Source organism: Hirundo rustica, chromosome 4 (genome assembly GCF_015227805.2).
Source record: "Hirundo rustica isolate bHirRus1 chromosome 4, bHirRus1.pri.v3, whole genome shotgun sequence".
NCBI classification, from domain to species: Eukaryota; Metazoa; Chordata; class Aves; order Passeriformes; family Hirundinidae; genus Hirundo; species Hirundo rustica.
The window spans coordinates 403,994-419,461 of NC_053453.1; the positions used below are offsets into that span (position 1 = coordinate 403,994).

At 64.9% G+C, this 15,468-nt stretch overlaps 1 protein-coding gene across 6 annotated transcripts in view; it reads right to left on the reverse strand.

The window, feature by feature from the left end:
* Window positions 1-3,206: 3,206 nt before the first annotated feature.
* The window catches only part of SBF1 (SET binding factor 1), a 77,558-nt gene continuing 65,296 nt past the window's right edge, over window positions 3,207-15,468 (reverse strand). The window contains exons 28-43 of one of the 6 annotated variants that reach the window (XM_040061495.2): window positions 14,490-14,686; window positions 13,232-13,369; window positions 11,285-11,380; window positions 10,521-10,598; window positions 9,644-9,828; window positions 8,708-8,884; window positions 8,174-8,275; window positions 7,912-8,097; window positions 7,191-7,317; window positions 6,984-7,114; window positions 6,268-6,498; window positions 5,850-5,960; window positions 5,167-5,378; window positions 4,482-4,569; window positions 3,866-3,997; window positions 3,207-3,779 (exon numbers count right to left, since the gene is read on the reverse strand). In XM_040061495.2, coding sequence (XP_039917429.1) covers window positions 3,681-3,779; window positions 3,866-3,997; window positions 4,482-4,569; window positions 5,167-5,378; window positions 5,850-5,960; window positions 6,268-6,498; window positions 6,984-7,114; window positions 7,191-7,317; window positions 7,912-8,097; window positions 8,174-8,275; window positions 8,708-8,884; window positions 9,644-9,828; window positions 10,521-10,598; window positions 11,285-11,380; window positions 13,232-13,369; window positions 14,490-14,686 — 2,290 coding nt within the window. In that variant the 3' untranslated portion in view covers window positions 3,207-3,680. The remainder of the gene's footprint in view (window positions 3,780-3,865; window positions 3,998-4,481; window positions 4,570-5,166; window positions 5,379-5,849; window positions 5,961-6,267; window positions 6,499-6,983; window positions 7,115-7,190; window positions 7,318-7,911; window positions 8,098-8,173; window positions 8,276-8,707; window positions 8,885-9,643; window positions 9,829-10,520; window positions 10,599-11,284; window positions 11,381-13,231; window positions 13,370-14,489; window positions 14,687-15,468) is intronic. The other 5 variants (XM_040061498.2, XM_058420398.1, XM_058420399.1 and 2 more) reach the window with 5 other exon arrangements.

Sequence of the window (15,468 nt, forward strand, 5' to 3'; positions counted from 1 at the left end):
AAATGACCCGGTTCAGGCTGTTCGTTGGGAATGGTTCCATCTGTGTCCTGATCTGTTCCAGCTGATAATTCTGATCTCCGGGAGAGCGGGAGGCGCTGGGACCGCAGCGGTGCCCGGGGCCGGCAGGGACAGCCGGGCATCTCCCGAGGGAGCGGAGCCTGCCCGGCCTCCGTGCCCGTCCCGGGGCTCCATGCCCGGGCTCTGTGCCCATCCCGGGGCTCCATGCCCAGGCTCCGTGCCCATCCCGGGGCTCCATGCCCGGCCTCCGTGCCCATCCCAGGGCTCCATGCCCATCCCGGGGCTCCATCCCAGGGCTCCGTCCGTGCCCATCCTGGGCTCTCCATGCCCATCCCAGCGGCTCCATCCTGAGGCTCCATGCCTATCCCATGGCTCCATGCCCATTCCAGGGCTCTGTGTCCATGCCAGGGTCTCCGTGCCCATCCTGGAAGCTCCGTGCCCATCCCAGCGGCTCCATCCCAAGGCTCTGTGCCCATGCCGGGGTCTCCGTGCCCATTCCAGGGCTCCATCCCAGGGCTCCATGCCCATCCTGGGGCTCCATGCTTATCCCGTGGCTCCATGCCCATTCCAGGGCTCCATGCCCATCCCGGGGCTCCATGCCTATCCCATGGCTCCGTGCCCATCCCGGGGCTCCGTGCCTATCCCATGGCTCCATGCCCATTCCAGGGCTCCGTGCCCATCCCGGGGTCTCCGTGCCCATCCCGGGGTCTCCGTGCCTATCCCATGGCTCCATGCCCATTCCAGGGCTCCGTGCCCATCCCGGGGTCTCCGTGCCCGCCCCAGGCCGTGCCTGGCTCCCAGCCTCGGCTCACTTCGGGGAAAGGCTTTGGGAATGGCACCGCTGCCATCCCCCCGTCCCGGCTGAGCAGAGCTGGCTCCAGGCTGCGGGGTGGGAGCCGGAGCCTTCCCTGAGCGCAGGAGATCCCAGAAATCCAAGAGCCCGAGCGGGGGCGGGCGCAGCCGCCGCGGGTTGGGATTCACGGGTTTGGGAACGATGCAGGGGGGTTCCCAGCCCGAGCCCGGGATTTCAGCGTCGCTCCGCTCCTCCTCGTCCCAAATCCTGCCGCGGTGTCCCGAGCTGAGTCCCCCCGAAAATCTGCAGCGGGGACAGCGCGGCGATCCCCGAGGGCATTCCCGGGGGATGGGGCTGTCCCGGCGGGAGCGGCCAGCGCGGGGGACTCGATGCCTTTCTCCACAGCCGCCGGCCCCGCAAAGCAATAAAACCGCGGAGGGGCCGCGGGAGGCCCCGGGATGCGGGCGATGCCCGGGAGCCTCTCACGATGCCAACCGCCCTTAAACCGGGATCCGGGTCTTTGTAAGCAATGTCTGTGTATCACGTGTAAATACGAGGGACAGATTTGAAAATTACTGCCTTTTCCCTGTTTATTTTTCTGAGTAATTCCAGATGTACTTTAGTCTCTCTACTGTCAGAACTTTTATATTGTAAATCTGATGCTGGTGGCTCTTTTTGGTTATTTTGGGTTTTGTTCTTTTTTTGGTTTTGGTGGTTGTTTTTTTTTTTTGTTTGTTTGTTTTTTTGTAAAAAAGTGACCAAAAAAAAAAGAAGAAGAAAAAAAGAGGAAAAAAGTCTGCATCTCTCTATGTTGTCAGTTTTAGGCTGTAAATTCCAACTATCAATAAAAGCTCAAAATTCACGTGCCAGTGCTGGGTTCCTCCGTCCTGCGAGGGTCCCCACAGGGCTTTGGGATGGCTGGGGCTGGAATCCTGGAATCCTGGAATCCCTGGGGCTGGAAAATCCCTCCCAGCCCATCCAGTCCCAGCTGTGCCCCATCCCCACCCTGTCCCCAGCCCAGAGCCCTGAGTGCCACCTCCAGGAGTTCCCTGGACACCTCCAGGGACGGGCACTGCAAACCTCCCTGGGCAGTTCCAGTGCCTGAGCTCCCTTTCCATGGGGAAATTCCTGCTGCTGTCCCCCTGAGCTCCCCTGGGCCAGGCTGAGGCCGTTCCCTCTGCTCCTGTCCCTGTTCCCCTGCCAGGCTGGGACGGTGGCAGCCGAGCAGGAGCCGAGGGACAGATCCAGTGCCGGACAAAGGTCCCGGTGCCCTGTGGCACGGGGACAGCGAGTGCCAGGAGCTGAGCCACTCCTGGGCTCTCTCCCGGGGCTCTGCCGCGTTTCCCGGAGCTCAGCCAGGCAAAAGGAGCGTCTCTCATATTAATTTTTTTATTAAATTCCGTTAGTTTTCTCTTTATAGAATAACCTTTTCCTCTAGGCACAAATACAATACAAGGACTCTGCATGTTTGACACAATGTACAGAAACTTCAATAATCTACAACTGCTCAGGTAAGTTACAAAACCTCCGTGTTACACCTGCACAGCCGGGATGGAACAGAGCGACGGGGCGACTGTACAAAGAGCTCTGCGCTGAAAGAAAACGCTGGACTTTAAAAACGAGACGGGCGGGGGGCGGCGGGGCTGGGGGGGTCCTGGGGGGGCTGGGGGGCGACCCCACGGTGCCCTCGGGGGTTCACACAGGGCGGGGCCGGGGGGCTGCAGGAGCCGATTCTGTACCGAGAGCCCCCCGGCACTGAGGGGCGGCAGCAGCGGGGGGACAGCGGGGCTGGGACAGGGACAGGGACAGGGACAGGAGCTGCTCCCCGGGGCCCCCCGGGCTGGGCACAGGCAGAGCACAAAGGGGGCACCCGGGGGGAGTGACCTGTGCAAAGGAGACGCTGCAGACACCGGGTGGCACCTGCAGGGCCGCTGTCCCAGCCCCGTCCCAGCCCCGCGTGGCTGCAGCCGGAGGGGACCCTCATCCCGGGGCCGGTCTGGTCCCCACCCCCGGGAGGGGACAGAGGGGCACCCGGGGGCTGCAGCGTGCGGCCCCTCCCGCAGGGAGTGCGGCCCCCGGGACAGCCAGCCTGGAGGTAGAGACTGTCCCAGCCAGGACAGGGACCCCCGGGCCCCACCCGAGGAGCCTCCTGCCCGCCGGGAGCAGAGCGGCCTCGGCCACGTCCCCCGAGGACACGGAGCCAGCGCCCGCGGCACCGCGGCATCCCCAGCACTCCCGTTCCTGCCCAGCCGCTCCAGGCTGGGACGCGACACGGGATGGTCCCGGTGCTCTGCGCTGTCCCCTCTGCCATCCCCTGAGCGCCAGGGCTCTGTCCCCTCTGCCGTCCCCTGTCCCCTCTGCCATCCCCTGTCCCCTCTGCCATCCCCTGTCCCCTCTGCCATCCCCTGTCCCCTCTGCCGTCCCCTGAGCCGCAGGTCCCGGCTCTGAGCCCAGGGCTCGCTCCCGGGCCGGGAGGGGCAGGGCAGGTTCCGGGGGGCTCGGTCAGACATGCGAGGGGGGCAGGACGAGGGGCAGGACGAGGGGGCAGCTCTGCCTCTCGCAGCAGCGCGGGGTGGGGGCGTGGGGCAGGACCCCCCGCCCAGGGAGCCGGAGCGGGGCCGGGGCACACGGAGGACACGGGGTCACGACACGGCTCAGACGGGGCCGGGGGCGGAACGCGACCCCCGCCCGCTTCAAGGCGAGGAATCCCTCCCTGCGCCGCCGCGGGCCGGGACGCGCCCGGCGGCCGGGAGGAAGCGCCGCTCCTCCTCTCCCTCAGTCCCGGGCTCGGCCCGGAGCCCGGCGCTGCCTCTGCTCCCGCTGCGGGCCCGGCAGCCGTGCCTGGAATTGCGGCTCCGCTGAGCCGGGCTCACGCGTCCGACAGGCAGCTCTGGATGCGGTCGATCCACTGCTGGGCCAGCTGCACGTCCTGGGCGCAGAAATTGTAAACTCGTTTCGTCGTCTTCAGCTGCGGGCGGAGAGAGGAGCGGCTGAGGGCGGCGGCCCGGGCAGCGCTCCGGAGCTGCGCGGCGCCGGCCCCGCGGGGACACTCACGTCGAAGAAAGCTTTCTCGTCCACCGTCTTGGGGGCCCCCATGGTGGGGGTCCCCGGGGTGATGGACTCCACATCGGCCAGGTCGATGACCCCCTTGCACTCCGTGTCCATCCGGCTGTCGTAGTACCGCAGCTGCGGGAGAGGCGCGCTCAGGGGTGGGATAATGGGATAATGGGATGGTGTCACCCTGGTTTTTTTGAGTTTTTTAAAAGCCTTCTACTTGTTCCTAAGATGGAGTCAGTTTCTTTGGTTTCTGCGCAATATTAGGAGCAGTTTTTGCTTTCCTCACTCATGGGAACATAAACAAACCTTTTGTTTTCATTCCCTGTCCTTTGTTTACATCTAGCCTGCAAACAATATAAGTGACAGCTGGTCTGGCCAGTGGCTTGGAAGAGTATTAACCCCAGAAGCCAATCCACAACCAGACCCACAAATGTATAAAAATATAAGATAATAAACAGGTTGGGCTCTCTCTCTGGAGGAGCAGCTCTGCACTGAAAACCTCCTGTCTCCGTGTGATTGCTTTGCATGCCGCCATCACAGGATGGGGTGGGATAATGGGTTAATGGGATAATGGGGTGGGGGGACAGGACAGACCCCAGGGCCCAGCAGGTACCTGATGTTTGGTTTTATCCAGCACAAACCACCGAGACTTCCAGGGTTTCATGAAGGCGCCTTTCTTGTACAGAGACCCCTCGTAGGATCTGCAGGGCAGGAAGGGGCCGGGAACAGCGGGGTCAGGGATGGGAACCCACAGGGATCCACGTCGGGGATCCCCCTCCCACTGCCGGCTTTCCCATTCCCATTCCCATTTCCCGTTCCCATTCCCATTCCCATTCCTAGCCCATTCCCAGCCCATTCCCGTTCCCATTCCCATCCCCATTCCCATCCCCATTCCTAGCCCATTCCCAGCCCGTTCTCGTTCCCATTTCCCATTCCCATTTCCCATTCCCATTCCTGTTCCTGTTCCCATCCCCATTCCCCATCCCCATTCCCATTCCCAGCCCATTCCTGTTCCCGTTCCCATTCCCATTTCCCCATCCCCATTCCCATTTCCCCATCCCCATCCCCACTCCCCATTCCCATTTCCCATTCCCATTCCCATCCCCATCCCCATTCCCATCCCCGTTCCCATTTCCCATTTCCCATCCCCATTTCCCATTCCCATTCCCATTCCCCATTCCCAGCCCATTCTCGTTCCCATTTCCCATTCCCATTTCCTGTTCCCGTTCCCATCCCCATTCCCATTCCCATTCCCATTCCCATCCCCATCCCCACTCCCATCTCCCGCTCCCGCCTGCCTGTTCTCGCTCTCGGACATCTGGAACTGGCTGTAGAGGGTGGAGGTGCTGCGGCGGCCGCCCGCTCTGCCGCTGGACGGGGTGGAGGCGCCGCTGGTGTCGCTGTCCAGGCTGAGGTTGAGCGTGGAGCCCACCCCGCTCTCCTGCAGGTACACGCCCAGCGAGCGCCGCTGGTGCGACAGCCCCGAGGACATCAGCAGCGAGCTGGGGGTCTGCGGGACACGGGCGGCGTGAGGGGCGGCGCGTGGGCAGCGGCACGGGGAGCCGCCAGCAGAACCAGCACCAGAACCGGCACCAGAACCAGCAGCAGCACCCGGAACCGGCACCCGAGCCACCAGCAGAGCCAGAACCAGAACCGCCATCAGAACCAGCACCCAAAACCACCAGCAGAACCAGCACCAGAACCACCATTAGAACCAGCAGCAGCACCCGGAACCGGCGCCGGAGCCACCAGCAGAACCAGCAGAACCAGCAGCAGCTAGAAACAGCACCAGCCCCAGCCAGCCACAGTCCTGTCACAGCCCCTGCCACAGCTATGTCCACACCCTGTCACCCCCTGTCACACTCTGTCACACGCTGTCACCCCCTGTCACAGCCCCTGCCACAGCTATATCCACACCCTGTCACCCCCTGTCACACGCTGTCACCCCCTGTCACAGCCCCTGTCACCCTCTGTCACCTACCCTGCTGCCCTCCTGCCGCCCCTCCGTGCGCTGGGACGCTTTCACCTTGTCCCACGTGTCCTTCCAGCGCTCCGGGATCTGCCCCAGCTCCATCTCCAGGTTCTGCAACTCCTGTGGGGGGGATTCCACCATCAGCCCTGGAGGGGACAAAACCCCCGGGGCTGCTGCCCCTGTCCCATGGCCACTGTCCCTGTTCCAGAGTCCCTGTCCCTGTCCCATGGCCACTGTCCCATTGTCCCTGTCCCTGTCCCATGGCCATTGTCTCTGTCCCATTGTCCCTGTCCCTGTCCCATGGCCCCTGTCCCTGTCCCATGCCCACTGTCCCTGTCCCATTGTCCCTGTCCCTGTCCCATGGCTCCTGTCCCATGGCCCCTGTCCCTGTCCCTGCCGGGTGCCACCCCGGGTCGGTGCCGGGGACCTGGAGCAGTTTGGAGATGGCGTCGGGCTCCACGCGGCCGCGGTTGTCGTAGCAGGGCCAGACGATGCGGCGCTTGCTCTGCGGCGCCGCCGTGTCCTGCCGCTCCGGCTCCTCCTGCTCCGGCGGCCCCTGCGCCACCTCCCAGTCGTAGGAGGGGCCCTCGGACAGCGTCTCCTCGGTGTAATAATCCCACACCTTCAGGTTGGAGATGTTGCTGTAGGGCCTCAGCACCTGCGGGAGCGGCGGGGGCGGCTCAGGAAGGGCGGCGGGGCCGGGCTGGACATCGCCAGCCAGACCCGGGGGACAGCGGGACCACATGGCTGGGAGTGTTCCCATGGAGAGGGGAAGGATCCAGGGAGAGCTTCCAGAACATTCCAGGGCCCGAAGGGGCTCCAGGAGAGCTGCAGAGGGGCTGGGGACAGGGAATGGAGGGACAGGACACAGGGAATGGCTCCCAGTGCCAGAGGCAGCGCTGGATGGGAGATTGGGAATCAGGAATTGCTGCCTGGGCTGGGATTGCCAGAGCAGCTGTGGCTCATCCCCTGGATCCCTGGCAGTGCCCCAGGCCAGGCTGGACACTGGGGCTGGGCTGGGGACAGCGGGAGGTGTCCCTGCCATGGCACGGGTGGCTCTCTGGGGTCCCTTCCCAGTGGACAAATCCCAGCCCCAGGATCCCGGGGCGCTCCCGGCCCCCTCCAGGTGCCCCCAGCTCTCACCTCCCCGTCCTCGGGTGCGTACAGGTAGTTGAAGAAGACGGGAGCTTTCTTGTTGAGGCGGTCGATGTAATCCCAGATGGATTTGGAGACCTGCTGGCCCCTCCTCTCGCCCTTCTCCTCGTACAGGAGCCCTGGGGGACACGGGGGACAGCGGGCGTGACGGGGGGCACGGGCGGGCGCCGCCCCCGGCCCCGCAACGGCCCTCACCCAGCTCGATGCGCTCGTAGTCCGAGTCCAGCAGGAATGTCCGGAAGCGGTTGGAAATGTAGTGGTAGCTGAGGAACTTCAGGTAGTACTGGCTGAACTCGAACTCCATGGGGAACTGCAGGTGGATCTGCGGGAGCAGCGGCGGGAGAGCCCCGGGATGGACGGGATCCACGGACACGGGCTGGGCCCAACGGCCCCGGGGGCACAGCCAGGCCTTGGGGGTCCTGCTGCAGCCTCGGGGGCGCCTGGGGGTCCCACTGGGTGGGGACCAGGGTGCTCAGGGAGCACTTGGGGGTCCCAGTGGGCACTTGGGGGTCCCTCAGGGTGCTCAGGGTGCACTCAGGGGTCCCAGTGGGCACTTGGGGGTCTCAGTGGGCACTTGGGGGTCCCTCAGGGTGCACTCAGGGGTCCCACTGGACACTCAGGGACCCAGGGGCACTCGGGGGTCCCAGTGTGCACTCGGGGGTCCCTCAGGGCGCACTCGGGGGTCCCAGTGGGTGCTCAGGGTGCACTCAGGGGTCCCACTGGACACTCGGGGGTCCCTCAGGGTGCACTCAGGGGTCCCACTGGACACTCGGGGTTCCCTCAGGGTGCACTCAGGGGTCCCTCAGGATGCACTCGGGGGTCCCAGTGGGTGCTCAGGGTGCACTCAGGGGTCCCACCGGACACTCGGGGGTCCCACCAGACACTCGGGGGTCCCGGCGCAGGTCCCGGCGCTCACCTGGTGCACGCAGTCCAGGAACTGGAGGAAGATGGGGGCGAAGCCGCTGCTCTGCCCCGCCAGGGTCTGGGCGCCGCGGTGGCTGAAGCGGTGGCCGAAGGACAGCCACTCCTTCTCCACCAGCAGCCGGAAGCCCTCCAGCGTGCGGTAGTAGGGGTCGGACAGGAGCTGCACCAGGGACACCACCTGCGGGGGACAGGGGGCTCGAGGGGCCCTGGGGGGAACGGCCACGGGGCCGGCGCGGCCAGCGCCGGGCTCTCACCTGCGTGGTGATGTCCCAGCCGTCCTCCAGGCTGACCAGCACGGAGGAGCCCGTGTCCAGCAGCTCCACCACCAGCACGGAGATCTGCAGGATCTTGTGGATCTGCCGAGGGCGGGGCGGGCGGTGAGGGGGGCACGGGCAGCTCCTGGGCTGGCTGCGGGGGTCCGTGTCCCCCGGGCTGAGGTCACCGCGGCCACCACGCTGCGCTCGGGCACAGCAGCGGGGACAGGGGACAGGGCACAGGGACCCTCAGCCCCTCCGGAGTGGGACCCCTCCCACGGCTCCACACTGGACCAGTCCCCCCTGGGCCGCTGCTCCTGGCTCATCCTGGCGCTGCCCCGTGCCAGCCCCTCCGGACACCCAACAGCGCAGCTCCCGCCCGGAATTCCCATCCAGCACCACGGAGCTGAGCTCTGCGCTGCCCCACCCTGCTCCCTCACAGCCCCGGTGTCCCCAGGGTGTCCCCAGGGTGTCCCCAGGGTGTCCCCAGGGTGCTGCCCTGCACGGGGCACGGCGGCCAGGGCAGGGCCTGACCTGGGACAGCCACTCGGACTCCTCCAGGGAGCGCAGGTAGGCCACGCTGGGGTCGTTGGAGGGGCAGCCGGGCACGCAGGCCTTCATCAGCTTCTTGAAGCTGGCCTTGACCTGGCGCACGTCGAACACCTCGATGGGCACCACCTCCCAGTGCTGCAGCGGGTCCGGCTTCACGCCCTGCGGGGGGACAGCACGGCCTGGGCTGGCCTGGGCTGGCCTCAGCCACCGCCACCCTCGGGATCAGCCCGTTCTTGGTGTTGGAAAAGCCCTGGGAGACCCTGGAGTCCAACCAAACCCAGTGCTGCCAAGGCCACTGACCCTGTCCCCAAGTGCCACATCCACGTGGATTTTAAATCCCTCCAGGGACGGGCACTGCAAACCTCCCTGGGCAGTTCCAGTGCCTGAGCTCCCTTTCCATGGGGAAATTCCTGCTGCTGTCCCCCTGAGCTCCCCTGGCCCAGCCTGAGGCTGTTCCCTCTGCTCCTGTCCCTGTTCCCTGGGAGCACAGCCCGACCCCCCCGGCTGTCCCCTCCTGTCAGGGACTTGTGCAGAGCCACAAGGTTCCTCCTGATCCCCCTTTTCTCCAGGCTCAGCCCCTTCCCAGCTCCCTCAGCCTCTCCTGGGGCTCCATTCCCTTCCCAGCTCCCTCAGCCCCTCCTGGGGCTCCATTCCCTTCCCAGCTCCCTCAGCCCCTCCTGGGGCTCCATTCCCTTCCCAGCTCCCTCAGCCCCTCCTGGGGCTCCATTCCCTTCCCAGCTCCCTCAGCCCCTCCTGGGGCTCCATTCCCTTCCCAGCTCCCTCAGCCCCTCCTGGGGCTCCATTCCCTTCCCAGCTCCCTCAGCCCCTCCTGGGGCTCCATTCCCTCCCCAGCTCCCTCAGCCTCTCCTGGGGCTCCATTCCCTGCCCAGCTCCCAGTGGCCGTGCCGGCTGTGTCACCTTCAGCTGGGACTTGTCCCCGATGATGTAGAGCGAGGCGCGGTGCTGCCGCAGGAAGGAGGGCTCGGCGGGGCTGCCGTTGTGCTGTGTGCCCAGCAGGTCCTTCCCCGCCAGCCGGGACCCGATCTCCACGTTCAGGGCGTAGCTGCTCATGCGGCCGCTGGCGCGGATGCTGCCCCACTTCCCTGCGGGATCGGGGCCGGATCAGCCGGGGGCTCGGGGGCTGCGCCGGCCCCGCGCCCCCGGCCCCGGGGGGCACATGCCAGGGAGGTGCCGGGCACCGGGTTTGCTTTGGCTCCTTCTCCCTCTGGGCGCTGCTGCAGGAATTCCTGCCTGCTGGATTCCGACCCCGGCGGCTCCGTGTCTGGCACCGGCACTGTCACTGGCCCTGCTCCGGCGTCACCGGGACCTGCCACCTGCGCCATGGCGCTGCCACCTGCACCATGGCACTGCCACCTGCGCCACAGCACTGCCACCTGTGCCACAGCACTGCCACCTGTGCCACGGCACTGCCACCTGCACCATGGCGCTGCCACCAGCTGCAGCCCTGCCCTGCCACCACCGCCCCGGCACCGCAGAGGCCGAGGAGCCCAAAGCAAACCCGGCGAGGCTGCCCGGTACTTACCGTGCCCGCGGCACAGCTGGAGCAGCACGGGGGGTTACTGGGGTTACTGGGCATTAGTGGTGAGGGGCGGGGGGTGAGTGGGGGGTCCGTGTCAGTGTGTCAGTGCCAGTGTCAGTGTGTCAGTGTGTCAGTGCCAGTGTCAGTGTGTCAGTGCCAGTGTCAGTGTGTCAGTGTCAGTGTGTCAGTGTGTCAGTGTGCCAGTGTGTCAGTGCCAGTGTCAGTCACACCCCGCCGGCTCGGGCGCGTCCGTACCTCGGGGCGTCTCACGGCCCTTGGGCGACGCGCACTTGGGGCTGGACAGGGTGATGACCCTGGCTCTGTGACCCAGCCCTGGGGGCACAGGACGAAAGTGACCTCAGCAAGGGACACGGGACGGGACGGGACGGGACGGGACGGGATGGGACGGGATGGGATGGGATGGAATGGGATGGGATGGCACTGGGGCTGAGGCTGAGCCCTCCCTCCCTCCCTGCGGCTCGGGGGAGCACCTGCTCTGCCCAAGGGATCACTGCTGTTCCCAGGGAATCCTCACCTGCTGTTCCCAGGGGATCACTGCTGTTCCCAGGGAATCACCTGCTGTTCCCAGGGGATCCCCTGCTCTTCCCAAGGGATCACTGCTGTCCCCAGGGAATCATCACCTGCTGTTCCCAGGGAATCACCTGCTGTTCCCAGGGAATCACCTGCTGTTCCCAGGGAATCATCACCTGCTGTTCCCAGGGAATCCTCACCTGCTATTCCCAGGGAATCCTCACCTGCTATTCCCAGGGAATCACCTGCTATTCCCAGGGGATCACTGCTCTTCCCAGGGGATCCTCACCTGCTCTTCCCAGGGAATCACCTGCTATTCCCAGGGGATCACTGCTCTTCCCAGGGAATCATCATCTGCTCTTCCCAGGGGATCACTGCTGTTCCCAGGGGATCACCTGCCCCCCCAGAGAAGCATCTACTCTACGAGAGCTGCCCGGGGCTGGGGGTCTCGGCGAGGCCCCCAGGCAGTGCCCCCGGCCCGTCCTCACCTCCGCGGCTCAAAGTCCCAGGCCCTTCGTCCTTCCCTCCCATCACCTGCTTCATGAGCGATCCCAGCTTAGGCTGCTGCCTCTTGTCGGAGAAATCTGCAGCACCAAGAGAAGGTCAGCTCCCGAGGCGCTCCCGGGGCTCCCGGGGCGGGGCAGGGGCCGGGAGCAGCGGCAGAAGCGGAGCCAGTGCGGGGAGCACCGGATCCAGCGCGGGGAGCGCCGGAGCCAGCGTGGGAAGCACCGGATCCAGCGCGGGAAGCACCAGAGCCAGCGTGGGAAGCACTGGATCCAGCGCGGGAAGCGCCGCGCAGCCGGAGCCACGGAGAGCCAGGGACAGCCCTGGAGGAGTGGGCTCGGCCCCCAGCCCACCGTGGGGTCGCCCTGTGCCAGGCTGAGCCCCCTGCTCCGGTCCCCCCAGAGCGGGGAAAGGCCTCGGAGGGGCTGTGGGGAAGTTCTGTCCCCTCAGGATCAGGGACAGCCCCTGGCATGTCCACAGCGATGATGGGTGGGATGATGGGACAGCGTGGATGGCACTGGGACAGGACAGATGGCACCGGGACAGGACAGATGGCACCGGGACAGGACAGATGGCACTGGGACAGGGAAGATGGCACCGGGACAGCACGGAGGGCACCAGAGTGTGGCAGGGCAGGATGGAGCTCTGCCCTGCAGGAAGGGACAGCTGGGCACAGACTTACCGGGGCTCCCCAGACTGACCCCAGCACCACGCACGGGGGACAGGGACAGGCAGTGCTGAGGTCCTGGTGGGAAGGGTCTGTCCCCACCGGAAAGTGCCCAGATCCCAGCACAGGCTTTGGCTCCCAGTGCTCCTGGGATACTGGGATTTCCAAAACCCCCAGTGCTCCAGGGACACTGGGATTCCCAAAACCCCCAGGGATCCCAGTGCTCCAGGGACACTGGGACTTGCAAAACCCCCAGTGTTCCCAGAGCTCCAGGGACACTGGGACTCCGAAAAGCTCCAGGGCTCCCAGCTCCAGGAAAACTGGGATTCCCAAAACCCCCAGGGACTCCCAGAGCACCAGGGACAATGAGATTCCCAAAACCCCCAGAGCTCCAGGGACACTGGGATTCTCAAAACCCCCAGAGCTCCAGGGACACTGGGATTCCCAAAACCCCCAGAGCCCCAGGGACACTGGGATTCCCAAAACCCCCAGGGCTCCAGGGACACTGGGATTCCCAAAACCCCCAGAGCCCCAGGGACACTGGGATTCCCAAAACCCCCAGTGCTCCCAGAGCTCCAGGGACACTGGGATTCCCAAAACCCCCAGGGCTCCAGGGACACTGGGATTCCCAAAACCCCCAGAGCCCCAGGGACACTGGGATTCCCAAAACCCCCAGTGCTCCCAGAGCTCCAGGGACACTGGGATTCCCAAAACCCCCAGGGCTCCCAGCTCCAGGGACACTGGGATTCCCAAAACCCCCAGTGTTCCCAGAGCTCCAGGGACACTGGGATTCCCAAAACCCCCAGCACTCCCAGCTCCAGGGACACTGGGATTCTCAAAACCCCCAGAGCTCCAGGGACACTGGGATTCCCAAAACCCCCAGGGCTCCAGGGACACTGGAATTCCCAAAACCCCCAGAGCCCCAGGGACACTGGGATTCCCAAAACCCCCAGGGCTCCCAGCTCCAGGGACACTGGGATTCCCAAAACCCCCAGAGCCCCAGGGACACTGGGATTCCCAAAACCCCCAGAGCCCCAGGGACACTGGGATTCCCAAAACCCCCAGCACTCCCAGCTCCAGGGACACCACATCTCCCCAGACCCATCCCCAGCCGCTGCAGCTGGAGCTGGGAGCTCTGGAGAGGCCGCGCTGCCTCCCGGGATGCGGGAATCCGAGAGAAGCTCCCTCGGGATGCACAGCAGGAGCCGGGGCTGGCAGGAGCCCACCCGTGCCCCCTCCCGTGCCCCCTCCCGTGCCCCCTCACCTGCACTGCTCATGTGAGCCGAGGTGAAGCCGCTGAGGGTGTTGCGCCCGCCGGCGTCCGAGTAGTGGGGCATGGAGTTGATGACAGCCTGCAGGTACTTCTCCTGCTCCAGGCTCGTGGAGTCGGCCTGCGAGGGGCCTGCAGGGACAGCCCAAATGTCACCACCCGGAACCAGGAGAGCTCTGAGGGCAACCACCCAGAGCTGTCACCTCCCGGAGCTGGGAGAGCCCCAGGTATCGCTGCAACAAGGCAGAGAGAGCTCTGAGTGTCACCTCCCAGAGCTGGGAGACACCTGAGTGTCACCTCCCAGAGCTGGGAGACACCTGAGTGTCACCTCCCAGAGCTGGGAGACTCCTGAGTGTCACCTCCCAGAACTAGGAGAGCCCTGAGTGTCACCTCCCGGAGCTGGGAGACACCTGAGTGTCACCTCCCAGAGCCAGGGGACACCTGAGTGTCACCTCCCAGAGCTGGGAGACACCTGAGTGTCACCTCCCAGAACTAGGAGACTCCTGATTGTCCCCTCCCAGAGCCAGGGGACACCTGAGTGTCACCTCCCAGAGCTGGGAGACTCCTGAGTGTCACCTCCCAGAGCTGGGAGACACCTGAGTGTCACCTCCCAGAGCCAGGGGACACCTGAGTGTCACCTCCCAGAGCTGGGAGACACTTGAGTGTCACCTCCCAGAGCCAGGGGACACCTGAGTGTCACCTCCCAGAGCTGGGAGACACCTGAGTGTCACCTCCCAGAGCCGGGAGACACCTGAGTGTCACCTCCCAGAACTAGGAGACTCCTGAGTGTCACCTCCCAGAGCCAGGGGACACCTGAGTGTCATCTCCCAGAGACAGGGGACACCTGAGTGTCACCTCCCAGAGCCAGGGGACACCTGAGTGTCACCTCCCAGAGCTGGGAGAGCCCTGAGTGTCACCTCCCAGAGCCAGGGGACACCTCAGTGTCACTGTTGGGAATCCCCGAGTGTCCCAGCCCGGATCCAGGGGACCCCAAGTGTCACTGTTGGGATCCAAGGGACCCCTGAGTGTCCCAGCCCGGATCCAGGGGACCCCAAGTGTCCCAGCCCGGATCCAGGGGATCTCCGAGCATCACTGTTGGGATCCAAGGAATACCCGTGTGTCCCAGCCCGGATGCAGGGGGACCCCGAGTGTCACCCCCCGGTGCCAGGGCCGATCCCCGAGTGTCACCCCCCGGTGCCAGGGCCGCTCCCGCAGCCCCAGCCCCGCGTTCCAGGCGGGGCAGGACGCTCACCTGGGGTCGGGGCGTTCTGGGACTTGAAGAGGCCGACGACGCCCTTGCCGTGGAGGCCCCCGGAGCGCAGCAGCACGGCCTTGGTGCGGGAGTTCCGCCAGCACACCACCGGGAAGCGGCTCTGCCGGTAGCAGCGCGAGATGCGCTGGATCGTGTTGTCCTGGATGCTCTGCGGCACGATCAGCAGCCCGGGGTAGCTGCGGACGCAGAACGCCGGGGGTGGATTCGTTAGCGCGTTAATTAATTAATCCTGAGCGGCGCCCGCTCGGAGCCGGTGCTAATTAACCTGCGCTATACACCCAACTGATTGCTCCTCGGGTCATTAAATCAGAGCTAAGAGCTGGGGACAAGCGACCCTGACAAGGTGCACTGGACAAAGGCCCAGGGAGTTAACGGATGGACAGCTGGGAGCTGGAGTTTATGGTCACTCGAGGACACGGTGCAGTGACCAGGACTCGTGGTCATCCAAGGACACATTAGAATGACCAGGACTCATGGTCATCCAAGGACACAGTGGAGTGACCAGGACTTGTGGTCATCCAAGGACACAATGGAGTGACCAGGACTCGTGGTCATCCAAGGACACAGTGGAGTGACCAGGACTCGTGGTCATCCAAGGACACATTAGAATGACCAGGACTCGTGGTCATCCAAGGACACAGTGGAGTGACCAGGAGCCACAGTCCTCCAAGGAGACATTGGAGTAAACGAAGACAAAGGGAACACACAAAGACATTTCAGCCTCAGCGCTGGAAACTCCCCGCGTGGGGAAAACGCGACAAAACCACCGGAAAATCCAGGCTAACCACGAGAAGCGAGAAATCAACACTCAACAGAGGGCAGAACAGCGACTAACGACGAGGACCGGGCGACTCAGAACCAACGAACATCGGCTGAAAACGCATCAAAAAGCGAATCACAGAAGCTCTGAGGTTGGAAGAAACCCCCAAGACCATCGAGTCCAACCCAGAGAGAAAGC